Raw genomic sequence first — 17,786 nt, 5'->3', positions numbered from 1 at the left:
TAAACAGATTAATAATCACTAAATGTACTAGTAAACAGATTAACAATGACTAAATGCACTAGTAAAAGATTAACATGGGCTAAATGTACTAGTAAACAGATTAACAATGACTAAATGTACTAGTAAACAGATTAACAATGACTCAATGCACTAGTAAACAGATTAACATGGGCTAAATGTACTAGTAAACAGATTGACAATGACTAAATGCACTAGTAAAAGATTAACATGGGCTAAATGTACTAGTAAACAGATTAACAATGACTAAATGCACTAGTAAACAGATTAACAATGACTAAATGTACTAGTAAACAGATTGACAATGACTAAATGCACTAGTAAAAGATTAACATGGGCTAAATGTACTAGTAAACAGATTAACAATGACTAAATGCACTAGTAAACAGATTAACAATGACTAAATGTACTAGTAAACAGATTAACAATGACTAAATGCACTTGTAATACAGAGTAACAATCAGACACATCAGAAACATCTTATTTAAGGAGAGTACTTACACTTGACTTTTATATTTCTTATTAGACTGTGTCACACTTTATGATGTGTTTTAAGCAGGATTAGTTTTCATTTCTCACATTCATATTGACGTACATCATTTTGCCTCATGGTCAAAATGGTTGTGACGTCATCTGCAGAACATCTTTACATGAGTTCGCGGTGACGTCACACATCCAGGATTTCCACAAAGCGGCCATTTTGAAAGGTGCACGCGATATATATAAACCACCACGACTGAATCCTTTTCTACGGCAAAATGAGCTACGAATACTTTGATTCTTTAGACGATAACGGCAAACTAAAGTACACGATAAAGCTATCATTCCTTGGTCCGTCAACAGAGCAATGTCCTTCCAGAACGCAGGTTTTTGGCATTTTGGCCTCACATTTCCTGGATATCGTATGTAGTAGACGTGCTGTTGTGCCCCTTTCAAAATGGCGGACTGGGTTGCTACTGTACAAGTTCCCGGATGTGTGAACGCATGTATTTTTTTGCCTCAAATGATCCATGTCTGTCAAGTGGTGAAGCCTCCATCAGAAAAGTGACACTTTTGTTTTTTTTAGTTCTAGAGCATGAAATAAAAAGTAAAGGTACTAAAGAGCAGGTTTAAAGGCCAATAACGACACAAAAAATGCATAATGTTTGTCCTTTAACCTCTGTCCGTCTCTTACTGTGAAACGTGTCCTCTTCCGGCTCTATCTTTAGCCGGCTGTAAATAGCCTGAGCACACTTTTGGTTTGACAGCTGCCGTGTCAGAGCGAGGCGGGTCAAATGTTTACTCGGTACTTTCTGAATACTTGTACATTTAAACAATAATTGCACAACTTTTAAGCCGTAACATTTGTCATATTCTAAAGTCAATCCCTTTAGACACTGGAAGTTTTACGACCAATCCTGAATCTTTTCTTTTTGCCTGTACTAGAATTTGAGCTCTTTCTCTTTTTTTTTTTATGTCTGATTAAACCTATATTAAAGCATACAAATATGACCACATCACAATAGTTTACTTCTACTTGATAAAGATAATGCATGAAAATTATGAACTTGAGTATCTATTTATGCTCTTTTCCCAAATAAATCCATAAAAAAAACCTTTGCTCCATTTACCCAACTTTATGACAGGATTTTTTTAATATAGTCAATTATTTGGAAATACATAACATTATTTTTTACAGGTTTAGTTGTATCAATATTTCTATTTTAAAATCGATCCATCACAATTAACCTTATATTAATCACTGATTTATGCAGATATAAAAATATTAGCTTTTAGGGGTATGAGATTATTTTCTAATGATTAAAGCTGGAAACTCAAGCACCACAGGCGCTTTTTGGTCAAATTGTACTTTGAATTTGTGGCCTCTTTAATCAAACAATGAATACAACTGCTGCTTTTAGTGCAGTGAGTTTATTTCTGTCCAACTCCTCCAAGCAATTTAAATAAAACACATTTGAATGGGGAAAAGTGATGGACTATTTCACAGTTTATTCACAGAAAGACAAACTAAAGTGGTGCTTGTTGTTTTTTAATATCAGTGTCATCCAGGAAAGACTTTTTTATTTATTTTTTCCATTATTTTTTGAGGAAAGCTGTTTTTTTAAATTCCAAGAGTAAAAAATCAGACGATGTTCCAAATTGTAAACTCCACTTTATCAATTGTACAGTATTCGTTTGAGACCAACTTCCACCTTCTGTGTGTAAAACTAAAGTCAAGACAAGAAACTGAATTATCCAAACGTTTCCCACTTTTATTTTGAAGTAATGCTTGTCCACTTGGTGTATTATAATCTTGGTCACCCCTTAATGGGAGGAGTGGTTACTACAGAGGGGTTCATGAGGACTTTGTGCAGTTATTTAAAGCAGATAGCTCCAGTAAGTTCTCCAGCCTTCACATGTGCTCAGGCTGTCTATAAATAGTCCAACATTCACTCTGAAGGCCACAGAAGTATTTAGGACAGCCACTACTTCAACTGGCTCTTGTACTCCATTTGTACTTCAAGTATTTAGAAATTTAGCATCTACTTCAGTATTTTTTGCTTAGTTATTGCTGTTTTTTGTAGTTGGACCAGTGGATTTTTTGGACAGTTGTTTCAGCGATGGCGAAGTGGGGAGAGGGCGACCCCCGGTGGATCGTGGAGGAACGAGCAGACGCCACGAATGTTAACAACTGGCACTGGTAAATTTATTAAGTCATGTCATTATTATGTCACATTTGTTCTTTTTGTTGCTTAATTTTCCAACACTTTATTTGACAGTTTTAGTCTCACAAACGTCTGGAGTGATTGCACGTGGTGATTTAGGTTGGATTGTGGAAGAGAAATGTGTTTTTTACGTTAAATATAATATTTTATTTAGTTCTGTTTGAAGAAATACTTAGAAACCAGTGACTAATAAACTTCAGAAACCTGTTACGAACAACCTGAACTCGGAATTTGTTTGGTTTTTTCCACTTCTTTCACATTTTTTCTTGAAGAAGGGCTGTATAATTAATAGAATTTTGAGAGATTGAGATTCGTTTTATAATTATAAGCGTTTTTACTATTTTTGTGTTCAATGGCATTAAATAAAAGCCTTCTATGTTCATGTTCTGGAAATTGTATGAATTTAGTCAAGTGAATTATATAAGAGCAAAAACATGTACTCAAGTAAAAGTATAACCTGTACAAATCTACTTAAGTACTGAAGTGTGTGTTTGAAACATAACTTTAACAGAAAAAAATAAATGTATCTCATGCAGATTCCTGATAACTATTACTGAGTGAATTGTTGATTTTTTTCAATTGATTTTACAATTTCTCTGCTTTTTATTTATATTTTATTTTATATTTTATTTATTTATATAATTGTATATTTTTTGCTCAAAGTCACCATGAATGTGCTAAAAAAAAAAGACATGCAAATACCTGCTTTGAATCTAAGTAAAGTACAGACACACAGAACTAGAGTACTTTTACTTTTGTATTGGGTGAAACTGGTGTTGGTTTTGGCGCCGTGTCTCTCTCAGTTTGTTCATTTCGATGATCAAAACCGAGGTTGTTTTCTCCATGTGAAATGAGAGATTTTGTTTTGAATCCTGACTTCCTGTGTCCCAGGACGGAGCGTGATGTCACTTCCTGGTCGGAGGAGCGCCTGAAGGCTCTGCTGTCGGAGGTCAGAGTGGAGGGGTCAGAGGGCGTGTGCCAGGTGACCGACGTGACCAAACTGGAGGGAGAGGCCTGCATCAACAACCGCAAAGGAAAGCTCTTCTACTTCTTCGAGTGGGTCGTCCGCGCCGCCTGGACCGGTCAGTCCGTCACAACTGGACAAACGTTTCAGAGTGAAACGTTTCATCCAAGAAATATGAACATTGAATAGTCCCATTTTACATGAATTAAAGTGCATAATATGACTGATTCTCATGGTTTTTAAATGATGAATCAGTTTGGTGGAATATTCCCTGTGGTTAATATTATTCATATTTCAGTCAAGAAAATTTGAAAAATAAAGTTGATTTTATTGAAATTCGTGCTGAGTTCTAGAACAGAATCTGTGTCGTCAATAAGCGACATTTCACCCAACATCCAGGACATTTCACAAGCAACGAGACAATTCTGACCGTTTAAACATCATCTAACAAAATAAAGGTGTTGTCAACATCAAATCATAACTATTGTGTTAGTCATATGGATTTTTGTCCTAGTTAACAGTGTGGTTGCTAGTTAACCGCATGGTTGCTAGTTAACCGTGTTGTTGCTAATTAACAGTGTGGTTGCTAGTTAACAGTTGTGGAATTACATCTGCTGCTGATGTCTAAACAGGAGGTAAAATTATAAACGTCACAGAAATGGTCAAACTGGGAAAAAGAGGCAAAATGTTCAGTATTAATTATTTAAAACGTGAGTATTAACTTGAGTATTTTCTTGAGTATTGACCTGAGTATTTCTTGAGTATTGACTTGAGTATTGACTTGAGTATTAATTTGAGTATTGACTTGAGTATGTTCTTGAGTATTTTCTTGAGTATTTTCTTCCTCTCTCTGGTTTCGGCTCTAGGAACATCTAAGTCTGGATTGAAGTATCGTGGGACGGTGGACGTGGCAAACCTGTCGGACGAGAACGACCCCGACGACCTGGATGTAAATCTCATAAATCTGTTGTTTTGAGCTCAGACGGAAACACGTGTGATTGTTGTTTCAGATCTCGGTGGCTCTGTGTGCGGACCACCCTCCCACTCCTCTGGTGCAGCTCATGAAGAGCAAAGGCATCGCTGAAGTCCGCCGCGCACTGGGCCTCTACATGACGCAACTCAAAACTGGTAAAAAAATAATTTTAACTGCAGCGAGAGGAATATTCTACTTTATGTGAGAACACAAAGTCACAAGGATCACAAGAATCCATCTTGATCAACTCACACTGCTGCGTTTGAGTCCATGAAGACCACACGGGTCAGAGTTTGGAAAGGAAGACAAAAGCCGAGCCAATTTAGAAGGAATTATTTATAAAAAATGATCAGCTTCACTCAATCCACCCAACATGGTGATAAAAAGAGAGTTTAAACATCATTTTTGCCTTTTCCATTTGAACAGTTTTGTGTAACTAAAGGCCTGTCCCTGGTCACGGCACATGTTATTGTCCTGTAGTACATGTTATTGTCCTGTAGTACATGTTATTGTCCTGTAGTACATGTTATTGTCCTGTAGTACATGTTATTGTCCTGTAGTACATGTTATTGTCCTGTAGTACATGTTATTGTCCTGACATGTTATTGTCCTGTAGTACATGTTATTGTCCTGTAGATGTTATTGTCCTGTAGTACATGTTATTGTCCTGTACATGTTATTGTCCTGTAGTACATGTTATTGTCCTGTAGATGTTATTGTCCTGTAGTACATGTTATTGTCCTGTAGTACATGTTATTGTCCTGTAGATGTTATTGTCCTGTAGCACATGTTATTGTCCTGTAGCACATGTTATTGTCCTGTAGTACATGTTATTGTCCTGTAGTACATGTTATTGTCCTGTAGTACATGTTATTGTCCTGTAGATGTTATTGTCCTGCAGTACATGTTATTGTCCTGTAGTACATGTTATTGTCCTGTAGATGTTATTGTCCTGTAGTACATGTTATTGTCCTATAGATGTTATTGTCCTGTTGTACATGTTATTGTCCTGTAGATGTTATTGTCCTGTAGTACATGTTATTGTCCTGTACATGTTATTGTCCTGTAGTACATGTTATTGTCCTGTAGATGTTATTGTCCTGTACATGTTATTGTCCTGTACATGTTATTGTCCTGTAGATGTTATTGTCCTGTAGATGTTATTGTCCTGTAGTACATGTTATTGTCCTGTACATGTTATTGTCCTGTAGTACATGTTATTGTCCTGTAGATGTTATTGTCCTGTAGCACATGTTATTGTCCTGTAGTACATGTTATTGTCCTGTAGTACATGTTATTGTCCTGTAGATGTTATTGTCCTGTAGCACATGTTATTGTCCTGTAGCACATGTTATTGTCCTGTAGTACATGTTATTGTCCTGTAGTACATGTTATTGTCCTGTAGTACATGTTATTGTCCTGTAGATGTTATTGTCCTGCAGTACATGTTATTGTCCTGTAGTACATGTTATTGTCCTGTAGATGTTATTGTCCTGTAGTACATGTTATTGTCCTATAGATGTTATTGTCCTGTTGTACATGTTATTGTCCTGTAGATGTTATTGTCCTGTAGTACATGTTATTGTCCTGTACATGTTATTGTCCTGTAGTACATGTTATTGTCCTGTAGATGTTATTGTCCTGTACATGTTATTGTCCTGTACATGTTATTGTCCTGTAGATGTTATTGTCCTGTAGATGTTATTGTCCTGTAGTACATGTTATTGTCCTGTACATGTTATTGTCCTGTAGTACATGTTATTGTCCTGTAGATGTTATTGTCCTGTAGCACATGTTATTGTCCTGTAGTACATGTTATTGTCCTGTAGTACATGTTATTGTCCTGTAGCACATGTTATTGTCCTGTAGTACATGTTATTGTCCTGTAGTAGATGTTATTGTCCTGTAAATGTTATTGTCCTGTAGTACATGTTATTGTCCTGTATTACATGTTATTGTCCTGCAGTACATGTTATTGTCCTGTAGTAGATGTTATTGTCCTGTAGATGTTATTGTCCTGTAGTACATGTTATTGTCCTGTATTACATGTTATTGTCCTGTAGTACATGTTATTGTCCTGTATTACATGTTATTGTCCTGCAGTACATGTTACTGTCCTGTAGTACATGTTATTGTCCTGTAGTACATGTCATTGTCCTGTAGCACATGTTATTGTCCTGTAGTACATGTTATTGTCCTGCAGTACATGTTATTGTCCTGTAGTAGATGTTATTGTCCTGTAGATGTTATTGTCCTGTAGTACATGTTATTGTCCTGTATTACATGTTATTGTCCTGTAGTACATGTTATTGTCCTGTAGATGTTATTGTCCTGTAGTACATGTTATTGTCCTGTAGTACATGTTATTGTCCTGTAGTACATGTTATTGTCCTGTAGTAGATGTTATTGTCCTGTAATTGTTATTGTCCTGTAGTACATGTTATTGTCCTGTAGTACATGTTATTGTCCTGCAGTACATGTTATTGTCCTGTAGTACATGTTATTGTCCTGTATTACATGTTATTGTCCTGTAGTACATGTTATTGTCCTGTATTACATGTTATTGTCCTGCAGTACATGTTATTGTCCTGTAGTACATGTTATTGTCCTGTAGTACATGTTATTGTCCTGTAGCACATGTTATTGTCCTGTAAATGTTATTGTCCTGTAGTACATGTTATTGTCCTGTATTACATGTTATTGTCCTGCAGTACATGTTATTGTCCTGTAGTAGATGTTATTGTCCTGTAGATGTTATTGTCCTGTAGTACATGTTATTGTCCTGTATTACATGTTATTGTCCTGTAGTACATGTTATTGTCCTGTATTACATGTTATTGTCCTGCAGTACATGTTATTGTCCTGTAGTACATGTTATTGTCCTGTAGTACATGTCATTGTCCTGTAGCACATGTTATTGTCCTGTAGTACATGTTATTGTCCTGCAGTACATGTTATTGTCCTGTAGTAGATGTTATTGTCCTGTAGATGTTATTGTCCTGTAGTACATGTTATTGTCCTGTATTACATGTTATTGTCCTGTAGTACATGTTATTGTCCTGTAGATGTTATTGTCCTGTAGTACATGTTATTGTCCTGTAGTACATGTTATTGTCCTGTAGTACATGTTATTGTCCTGTAGTAGATGTTATTGTCCTGTAATTGTTATTGTCCTGTAGTACATGTTATTGTCCTGTAGTACATGTTATTGTCCTGCAGTACATGTTATTGTCCTGTAGTACATGTTATTGTCCTGTATTACATGTTATTGTCCTGTAGTACATGTTATTGTCCTGTATTACATGTTATTGTCCTGCAGTACATGTTATTGTCCTGTAGTACATGTTATTGTCCTGTAGTACATGTTATTGTCCTGTAGCACATGTTATTGTCCTGTAGTACATGTTATTGTCCTGTAGCACATGTTATTGTCCTGTAGTACATGTTATTGTCCTGTATTACATGTTATTGTCCTGTATTACATGTTATTGTCCTGTAGTACATGTTATTGTCGTGTAGTACATGTTATTGTCCTGTAGTACATGTTATTGTCCTGTAGTACATGTCATTGTCCTGTAGCACATGTTATTGTCCTGTAGTACATGTCATTGTCCTGTAGCACATGTTATTGTCCTGTAGTACATGTTATTGTCCTGCAGCACCTGATATTGTCCTATAGTACATTAGTACATGTTATTGTCCTATAGTACATTAGTACATGTTATTGTCCTGTAGTACATGTTATTGTCCTGTAGTACATGTTATTGTCCTATAGCACATGTTATTGTCCTATAGTACATGTTATTGTCCTGTAGTCCATGTTTTTGTCCTGCAGCACATGTTATTGTCCTGCAGTACATGTTCTTGTCCTGTAGTACATGTTATTGTCCTGTAGTACATGTTATTGTCCTGTAGTACATGTTATTGTCCTATAGCACATGTTATTGTCCTATAGTACATGTTATTGTCCTGTAGTCCATCATGTTTTTGTCCTGCAGCACATGTTATTGTCCTGCAGTACATGTTCTTGTCCTGTAGTACATGTTATTGTCCTGTAGTACATGTTATTGTCCTATAGTACATGTTATTGTCCTGTAGTCCATGTTATTGTCGTGTAGTACATGTTATTGTCCTGTAGTCCATGTTAATGTCCTGTAGGGAATGAATCCTCAGCCGTCTGTGCTGCTGGGATCAACAGGAGCAGTGGTCAAGCTGTTGACCAGATCCAGATCTTGAGCTCAGCTTGGTCAGGATCTAAACTTGAGGATCTGGTGCTGATTTGATGCTGGTCCATGTTTTGCCCAGTTTGGCCCGGGAGTGGAACCTTTGTGCTGTGAGGGGAGACTGAGGTTTTGGAATTTATCTGCAAAGAATTATCACAAAATAAAGTAAAATAGAACAAAGTTGTCTTGCTCAAAAGTGGGTCTTTTATTCCGCTTGTGCACAGCAAGAATCACTGTCCCTCACAGAGTCCTCTCTGTCCCACACCCTTCACCTTCACATCGGGTACAGGAAAGCAGATGGTCACATGATCTACATCAATGGAATATTGACATCTTTACAAAAGTGAGAGGCGAATGGCCGCTCGAAGGAAAATATTACATCTTCGTATGGACAAAGAGGAGATCAGAGCATATGCATCAAGTCAAGTTCACATACATTTCTGTTCCTCCAAAACACTGTCCTAGAGTGAAAGAGCAATAGTTGGCGTGAGGGGACATCTGGGAGGACATCTGGGGGACAGCGGGAGAAAAGGGCTCGCCGAGGATGTTCATACAGCTTCTTTTCCTTCCTCAGAGTTCAGTCAGGGGATGATCCTGCCCACAGCCAATGAATCAAAAGCCCCGCCCACTCAGGCCCAGAGCAGGCCCCAGGTGCAGAGTAAAACACTGGTAAGGCCAAAGCTTAGTTAACCTTCTTTGACCTTTATCATATGATGACGTGTGTTTCCAGATCAGTCCAGCTCCCTCGAGTGGCGCCCCCTGCAGTGTGGGAAAGACATCAACTCGAAACATTCAACTGAAGGAAACGTTTTACACCTCACCAGACGAACTGTATGCAACGTTCATCAGCCAAGACGTAAGCACTAATGACAATCTGTGTGCTCGTTAGACATAGCACAAGACTCCTCCTGCTGGTGACCGGCCTCCTGCTGGTGCCAGAGTCAGGACTAAACATGGACCGGCCTCCTGCTGGTGTCAGAGTGAGGACTAAACATGGACCGGCCTCCTGCTGGTGCCAGAGTCAGGACTAAACATGGACCGGCCTCCTGCTGGTGCCAGAGTCAGGACTAAACATGGACCGGCCTCCTGCTGGTTCCAGAGTCAGGACTAAACATGGACCGGCCTCCTGCTGGTGCCAGAGTCAGGACTAAACATGGACCGGCCTCCTGCTGGTGCCAGAGTCAGGACTAAACATGGACCGGCCTCCTGCTGGTGCCAGAGTCAGGACTAAACATGGGCCGGCCTCCTGCTGGTGCCCAGAGTCAGGACTAAACATGGACCGGCCTCCTGCTGGTGCCAGAGTCAGGACTTAACATGGACCGGCCTCCTGCTGGTGCCAGAGTCAGGACTAAACATGGACCGGCCTCCTGCTGGTGCCAGAGTCAGGACTAAACATGGACCGGCCTCCTGCTGGTGCCCAGAGTCAGGACTAAACATGGACCGGCCTCCTGCTGGTGCCAGAGTCAGGACTAAACATGGACCGGCCTCCTGCTGGTGCCAGAGTCAGGACTAAACATGGACCGGCCTCCTGCTGGTGCCCAGAGTCAGGACTAAACATGGACCGGCCTCCTGCTGGTGCCAGAGTCAGGACTAAACATGGACCGGCCTCCTGCTGGTGCCAGAGTCAGGACTAAACATGGACCGGCCTCCTGCTGGTGCCAGAGTCAGGACTAAATATGGGCCGGCCTCCTGCTGGTGCCCAGAGTCAAGACTAAACATGGGCCGGCCTCCTGCTGGTGCCCAGAGTCAGGACTTAACATGGACCGGCCTCCTGCTTGTGCCAGAGTCAGGACTAAACATGGACCGGCCTCCTGCTGGTGCCAGAGTCAGGACTAAACATGGACCGGCCTCCTGCTGGTGCCAGAGTCAGGACTAAACATGGACCGGCCTCCTGCTGGTGCCCAGAGTCAGGACTAAACATGGACCGGCCTCCTGCTGGTGCCAGAGTCAGGACTAAACATGGACCGGCCTCCTGCTGGTGCCAGAGTCAGGAGTAAACGTGGACCGGCCTCCTGCTGGTGCCAGAATCAGGACTTTTTAGCTGTTTGTGTGATTTTAACACTGGTTTGTCAACTAAACTTACTTTATCATCTCATCTTTTTGTTGTGGACAGTTTGTGCAGATTTTCACGCGCTCGGCCGCTCAGGTCGACGCTCGCAGCGGAGGAAAGTTCCAGCTGCTGGACGGGTCTGTCACCGGAGAGTTTGTGCACCTGGTAAGAACATTTATCAATTGGACCAAACCATTGAGCATTTGCTGAGGTTGAGAGTTCAATCTCTGCCACACATTATATACTGTTCCTGCCGTGACATTGGGCAAGACACTTCACCCACACCCAGTCAGTCAAGTTATCCCAGAATAGCTCATTTTGTAGGTTTATTATTCACTTCCTGTTTGTAATTGATGACATCACACTGGGAAATTACCGCGCAAACACTGGGCAAAAACTTACCTAATGTGACAAAAACAAAAATACACGACAGTGACTTTATTTTGTTGAATTAACATTTAGAGAGTAAAAAAAAAGTAGTTTCTTTGTGTAAATTCTGCGAGAGTGTGTAGTGACATCACTAGTGTGATGTCACTTTTTTTCTCCGCAAATATCGAATAAATTGCTATTCAACTTAATTTATATGTACAACAGGTATAAACTCACCAAATAAAGTCAAAATTAGAAAATCGTAAAAACCTGTCATACGCCCTTTAAATCCATGCGTTTCTACTGTGGGCGGAGTCACAGAGTTCATTAAAACCATGACCTTTGTCTCTTCAGGTCCCGGACAAAGGTCTTGAGATGAAGTGGAGGTTCAGGTCGTGGCCCAAAGGTGAGTACAAGTCCAAAGAGATGATAATTTAAAATGTGTCCTCTGCAAACGCTTGAGACCCCCAAAAAGACTCGGGACCCCCACCCAACTTACTCCGGACTCCACTGCAGGATTGATTCTATTTTAGTGATAATTTCTTGTTTTTCAATATATTTATCTTGATTTTCAGTAGTAATTTGTATCTATATGTCTGTATGGTGGCACATAGCACGTAGCTAACCCGGACCTTTCCTGCTTAAATGAAAGCCAGTAAATATATTCTTATTATATTACTTAATGTTTCTGGATTGTTTCAATGAGTTTGTTATTTATTGTGTGATGTGACAGAATTTACCTCAAATATACTTTTCAGGTTAAACATTTTATTCTATACAGTGTCATAATTTGTATGATACATCTTGATCTGCACTGAGCAATTTAACTCATCTTCTCAACTCTTTTCTTTCACTCCCATCCCTCCTTCTCTCCTGCCTCTTTCTCATCTCTCCTCTCTCTCCCCCTTTCCATGTTTCTCCTCTCTCTCCTCTCTCTTTCTTTCTCCTCTCTCTCTCCTCTCTCTCTATCTCTCCTCTCTCTCCTCTCTCTCTATCTCTCCTCTCTCTCCTCTCTCTCTATCTCTCCTCTCTCTCCTCTCTCTCTCCTCTCTCCTCTCTCTCCTCTCTCTCTATCTCTCCTCTCTGTCTCTCCCCTCTCTCTCTCCTCTCTCTCTCTCCTCTCTCTCTCTCCTCTCGCTCTCCTCTCTGTCTCTCCCCTCTCTCTCTCCTCTCTCTCCTCTCTCTCTATCTCTCCTCTCTGTCTCTCTCTCTCTCTCCTCTCTCTCTCCTCTCTCTCTCTCTCCTCTCTGTCTCTCCCCTCTCTCTCTCCTCTCTCTCTATCTCTCCTCTCTGTCTCTCTCTCTCCTCTCTCTCTGTCCTCTCTGTCTCTCTCCTCTCTCTCCTCTCTCTCTCTCCTCTCTGTCTCTCTCCTCTCTCTCTCTCCTCTCTCTCTCCTCTCTCTCTCCTCGCTCTCCTCTCTCTCTCCTCTCTCTCTCCTCTCTCTCTCTCTCCCTCCTCTCTCTCTCTGTCTCTCTCTCTGTCTCTCTCTCTCTCCTCTCTCTCTCTCCTCTCTCTCTCCTCTCTCTCTCCTCTCTCTCTCCTCTCTCTCTCTGTCTCTCTCTCTCTCTCCTCTCTCTTTCTCCTCTCTCTCTCCTCTCTCTCTCCTCTCTCTCTCTGTCTCTCTCTCTCGCTCCTCTCTCTCTCCTCTCTCTCTCTCCTCTCTCTCTCTCTCTCTCTCTCCTCTCTCTCTCCTCTCTCTCTATGTCTCTCTCCTCTCTCTCCTCTAGAACATTTTGCCACAGTGATCCTTCTGTTTGAAGACAGAGGAGGAGAGACGTTTCTGTCTGTGGATATTCAGGGAGTTCCTGTTGGGTTTGAGGACAGCACCAGAGAAGGCTGGAACCGCTTCTACCTCCAGGCCATCAAACAGACCTTTGGATACTAGAACTAACAATACAGGCCATCAAGCAGACCTTTGGATACTAGAACTAACAATACAGGCCATCAAGCAGACCTTTGGATACTAGAACTAACAATACAGGCCATCAAGCAGACCTTTGGATACTAGAACTAACAATACAGGCCATCAAGCAGACCTTTGGATACTAGAACTACACAATACAGGCTATCAAGCAGATCTTTGGATTCTAGAACTACACAATACAGGCTATCAAGCAGACCTTTGGATACTAGAACTAACAATACAGGCCATCAAGCAGACCTTTGGATACTAGAACTAACAATACAGGCCATCAAGCAGATCTTTGGATTTTAAAACTACACAATACAGGCCATCAAGCAGAACTTTGGATACTAGAACTACACAATACAGGCCATCAAGCAGATCTTTGGATACTAGAACTATACAATACAGGCCATCAAGCAGATCTTTGGATTCTAAAACTACACAATACAGGCCATCAAGCAGAACTTTGGATACTAGAACTACACAATACAGGCCATCAAGCAGACCTTTGGATACTAGAACTACACAATACAGGCTATCAAGCAGATCTTTGGATACTAGAACTACACAATACAGGCCATCAAGCAGACCTTTGGATACTAGAACTACACAATACAGGACATCAAGCAGAACTTTGGATACTAGAACTATACAATACAGGCCATCAAGCAGATCTTTGGATCCTAGAACCACACAATACAGGCCATCAAGCAGAACTTTGGATACTAGAACTATACAATACAGGCCATCAAGCAGATCTTTGGATACTAGAACTACACAATACAGGCCATCAAGCAGATCTTTGGATACTAGAACTACACAATACAGGACATCAAGCAGAACTTTGGATACTAGAACTACACAATACAGGCCATCAAGCAGACCTTTGGATACTAGAACTATACAATACAGGCCATCAAGCAGACCTTTTGATACTAGAACTACACAATACAGGCCATCAAGCAGAACTTTGGATACTAGAACTACACAATACAGGCCATCAAGCAGATCTTTGAATACTAGAACTACACAATACAGGCCATAAAGCAGACCTTTGGATACTAGAACTAACAATACAGGCCACCAAGCAGATCTTTGGATACTAGAACTACACAATACAGGCCATCAAGCAGATCTTTGGATACTAGAACTACACAATACAGACCATCAAGCAGATCTTTGGATACTAGAACTACACAATACAGGCCACCAAGCAGAACTTTGGATACTAGAACTAACAATACAGGCCATCAAGCAGACCTTTTGATACTAGAACTACACAATACAGGCCATCAAGCAGATCTTTGGATACTAGAACTACACAATACAGGCCACCAAGCAGACCTTTAGATACTAGAACTATACAATACAGGCCATCAAGCAGACCTTTTGATACTAGAACTACACAATATAGGCCATCAAGCAGATCTTTGGATACTAGAACTACACAATACAGGCGACCAAGCAGACATTTAGATACTAGAACTATACAATACAGGCCATCAAGCAGACCTTTTGATACTTGAACTACACAATACAGGCCATCAAGCTGATCTTTGGATACTAGAACTACACAATACAGGCCACCAAGCAGAACTTTGGATACTAGAACTACAGGCCATCTAGGAGAACTTATTTTAAAATAAAATGTGCCTTTACCTTCAATGAAATAGCTCCCTCTATAGTATTTTTTAAATTTATTTGAACTGCAACTTAACACATTTTTACAGAGCATGCCACAGACCTGCCCGTTACACACTGGAACTGATTATAAGAGCAGGTACACTAAGAAACCAGCAGGTGGCACCAAACTGTCAATAGTTGATCATTTTTATCTTCTATAGCTCTGATGCTTGAACACATTACACTTACTCACTGAAGACATTGTGTTTGAATCCTGTTCGGAACAGACTTTTACTGCTGCAGGTTGTTTACCCAGAATGCTGTGTTCTTGTGTTCGTCACAACTGACCTGACCTGTGTGAGCAGAGAAACCAACTTCAAACCAAGAACTCGAACTGTCCAGACTCTTCTGTGTAAACACTCTCTGAAACTCTCATAAAGCGCAGTCACACACAACAACTTCAGCTTTTTTCATCTGAACTGTTGTATGTCTTTTGTCTGTTTGTGATTACATCATTTTTGTGTAAACTTCTTTTTTAAATGTACTGAAAAGCAAATTCCACTTAATTGTTTTTGTCAAGATTCTTATTGTTCCCACCAGCGCAGTCTAAAGTCCCTCTTATTGGCTCATCCATGTTTTTACTTAAGCAGCTAAGGCCTTAGTTATTTTATTACTTGGTTTACGGATCCGCCGCACTTATTGATTTCTACAATATATAAATAAAATAAATTATTATACATTTTTTTTATAAAGTACCGCCGACAAAGCAAAATAGCATTAAATTAAATGTAAAAAGCGGTATTAAAGGCGCAATGGACAATTTTTCGGCGATTTGCGAACGCAGGCGGAAGTGCGCATGCCACTCCCCCGTGTGGACTGATACAACACACACGTGCGTTTGTTTATTAACACGACGGATCGAATCGCATCTCTCGTCTCCCGCAGATTTCCGTCTTCTTCTGAGTCAGCTCGAACTGTCTTTCTCTGTCTTCATTTTGCCCCGTACACTGAGGGAACTATATTATGATAGATCAATGCGCTTAGACACGCGGAAACGTGGGGACGAGCCTGACGCGGCTGCAGGTGAGCGATAGGTGCGTTTTATGATTTATACGTGGCAGGACTAATCGGCAGTCCACGCAACGAGGAAATAAGACTCAGATTTGGGCCAAAAAAATCGTCCATTCAACCTTTAAGTCAAAAGACAAAAGCGCGTGAAGCAATTTCTCGCCAAACTCCTGCGGAAGTCTGTGACGGAGCGGGTCTGTTGAAATTATATTTATATTTACATTCCGTCCGCCTGTGCAATATATTTCATTTGAAAATCCGTAAACCAAGTAATAAAATAACTGTGGCCTAAATACATGGCTAAAAAACAAATAGATATTTCTTTTTTTGTTTCCCCAAAGCAGGGGGATAGTTACAAGTCACTTCATTTTCTCTATTTTATGTTTTAAACAGTGCAGTGTTGTACATTTATTTATTTGTAAAAAAGTCTTTTTCTAATAAAAAATAAATAAAAAAGGAAAATGATATTGTTTTCATCTTATGGATATTATTAGATTTTTTTTTTCAAGATATTTAATATATATAAGGCTTAGAGTACATAGGACCTATTGTTTACTTCTTTATGACATTCCAGTTTGACAAGATGCTAGTTTTCAGCTGTACTCCTTTACCAGATGTATAGAGAAAAGATTACAGATTGTATGGAAAAATAATCTCTGTAAAACATTTCATAGACATAACACTCAGTCAGGTTTGTTCTGCAAAAAAAGGACAATTGAAGTAGTGACACAGGTGTTAAAACTATATGTGATGCATGATCTCTAGTGTTCTTTTCCTGACAAGAATGACATGGCTGTCCCATCTGTGTCTCTTATAGAAATGTGGCTCCTGTTACGGCCCTTCTCAGCTAAAAAGGGAATGGGAGGTAACAACAATGTTCATGATCATACAAAACAGAAGAGGCCCTAGGGTTGATCCTTGTTGCACACCTGTAGTTCTCTGGAGGGCATTGGGTTTATTAACTTGCTTTAATCTGTGAGAAAGAAATATTTTAGGTACATTTAATAAACATGACCTAACTGTGTCCCAGATACAAAACATGTTCAAATCAAATATTGCTTTTACTGATTGATTGCAATGCATTCTTAATTGCAAAACATTGGACATGATGTTAATGATGCCAAGTTGTTTATAATATAATTTGGTGTATGGGTTAAAACTTCTCTACAGGTTAAAGCTCAGGCAACACGGGTCAAGTATTAGTGCAGGGTATGTACTGTCCCTTTAACAGACATTAAAGTGAAAAAGACTGACATTTTATATTTAGTTGTATCCAATGCTTTTAGTGGTGGTGTAAACACAACATCCACAGTGCTGTTGGCTGTTATTGTCGAGTATAGTTACAGTAGTACTGAAATAGACTTGTATGTGCTTCGCCAGGCAGGCTTTGTTTAGATTGGCATTGGCCTAGATCTGTGATAATGACTTTTGCATGTTTGCTTTGATCCATATCCTTCAACGTCTGGGGAAACTTTCAGGAGCAGTGATCCCAGTGCTGTGTCCAGAGACCTTGTTTAGGTCTGAGCCTGGATCTTGGTCAAGAGTTGTTGCTTTAGGGCCAAATATTGTATTTTAATTCACTCACGAAGGGTTGATCTAACAAGGATTAGGATGCAAACATGTCCCACTGATATTAAAGGCCTAACGTTTTTGGAAGAATGTCCAGCACCTTCTTGTCTCCATGCAAATGTCATGGTTTTGCCGAGAATGTTGTGGAATAGCATTGAACTTATCTAAAGAAAGAAGGGCTTAAATAAGTTAATTGATTAATTGCAACTGATCGATTCATTGAAATAATCGTCAACTAATTCAGTTATCAAAAAATAATGTTACATGTACTAGAAAATATGTTTTCTAGTGGCATCTTTTATTTTTATATGGATCATA

General features: G+C 39.8%; 1 protein-coding gene across 1 annotated transcript; it reads left to right on the top strand.

Annotated features, from left to right (window-relative positions):
- The first annotated feature begins 2,394 nt into the window (after nt 1–2,394).
- LOC140381581 (activator of 90 kDa heat shock protein ATPase homolog 1-like) lies at nt 2,395–13,792 on the top strand. The gene is made up of 9 exons (XM_072465645.1): nt 2,395–2,698; nt 3,615–3,805; nt 4,554–4,636; nt 4,698–4,815; nt 9,458–9,552; nt 9,614–9,739; nt 10,997–11,098; nt 11,657–11,708; nt 13,030–13,792. Exons 1-9 carry the CDS (start codon nt 2,619–2,621, stop codon nt 13,185–13,187), a joined length of 1,005 nt encoding a protein of 334 aa, XP_072321746.1. The 5' UTR covers nt 2,395–2,618; the 3' UTR covers nt 13,188–13,792.
- Nucleotides 13,793–17,786: the final 3,994 nt, after the last annotated feature.

Source organism: Eucyclogobius newberryi, unplaced genomic scaffold (genome assembly GCF_026437365.1).
Source record: "Eucyclogobius newberryi isolate DKJ021-1_F unplaced genomic scaffold, fEucNew1.0.hap1 SCAF_5, whole genome shotgun sequence".
In the NCBI taxonomy this organism is placed as follows: domain Eukaryota; kingdom Metazoa; phylum Chordata; class Actinopteri; order Gobiiformes; family Gobiidae; genus Eucyclogobius; species Eucyclogobius newberryi.
Note: the sequence above shows the minus strand (reverse complement) of the source record. Positions and strands in the feature narration are given on the sequence as shown.

Excerpts from the sequence above, each read along its gene's own strand:
- LOC140381581 (XM_072465645.1), top strand. The coding sequence starts at position 2,619 with ATGGCGAAGTGGGGAGAGGGCGACCCCCGGTGGATCGTGGAGGAACGA. Across the intron at positions 9,740-10,996 it reads CAACGTTCATCAGCCAAGAC|TTTGTGCAGATTTTCACGCG; the intron begins GTAAGCACTAAT and ends TGTTGTGGACAG. Across the intron at positions 11,709-13,029 it reads GTTCAGGTCGTGGCCCAAAG|AACATTTTGCCACAGTGATC; the intron begins GTGAGTACAAGT and ends TCTCTCCTCTAG.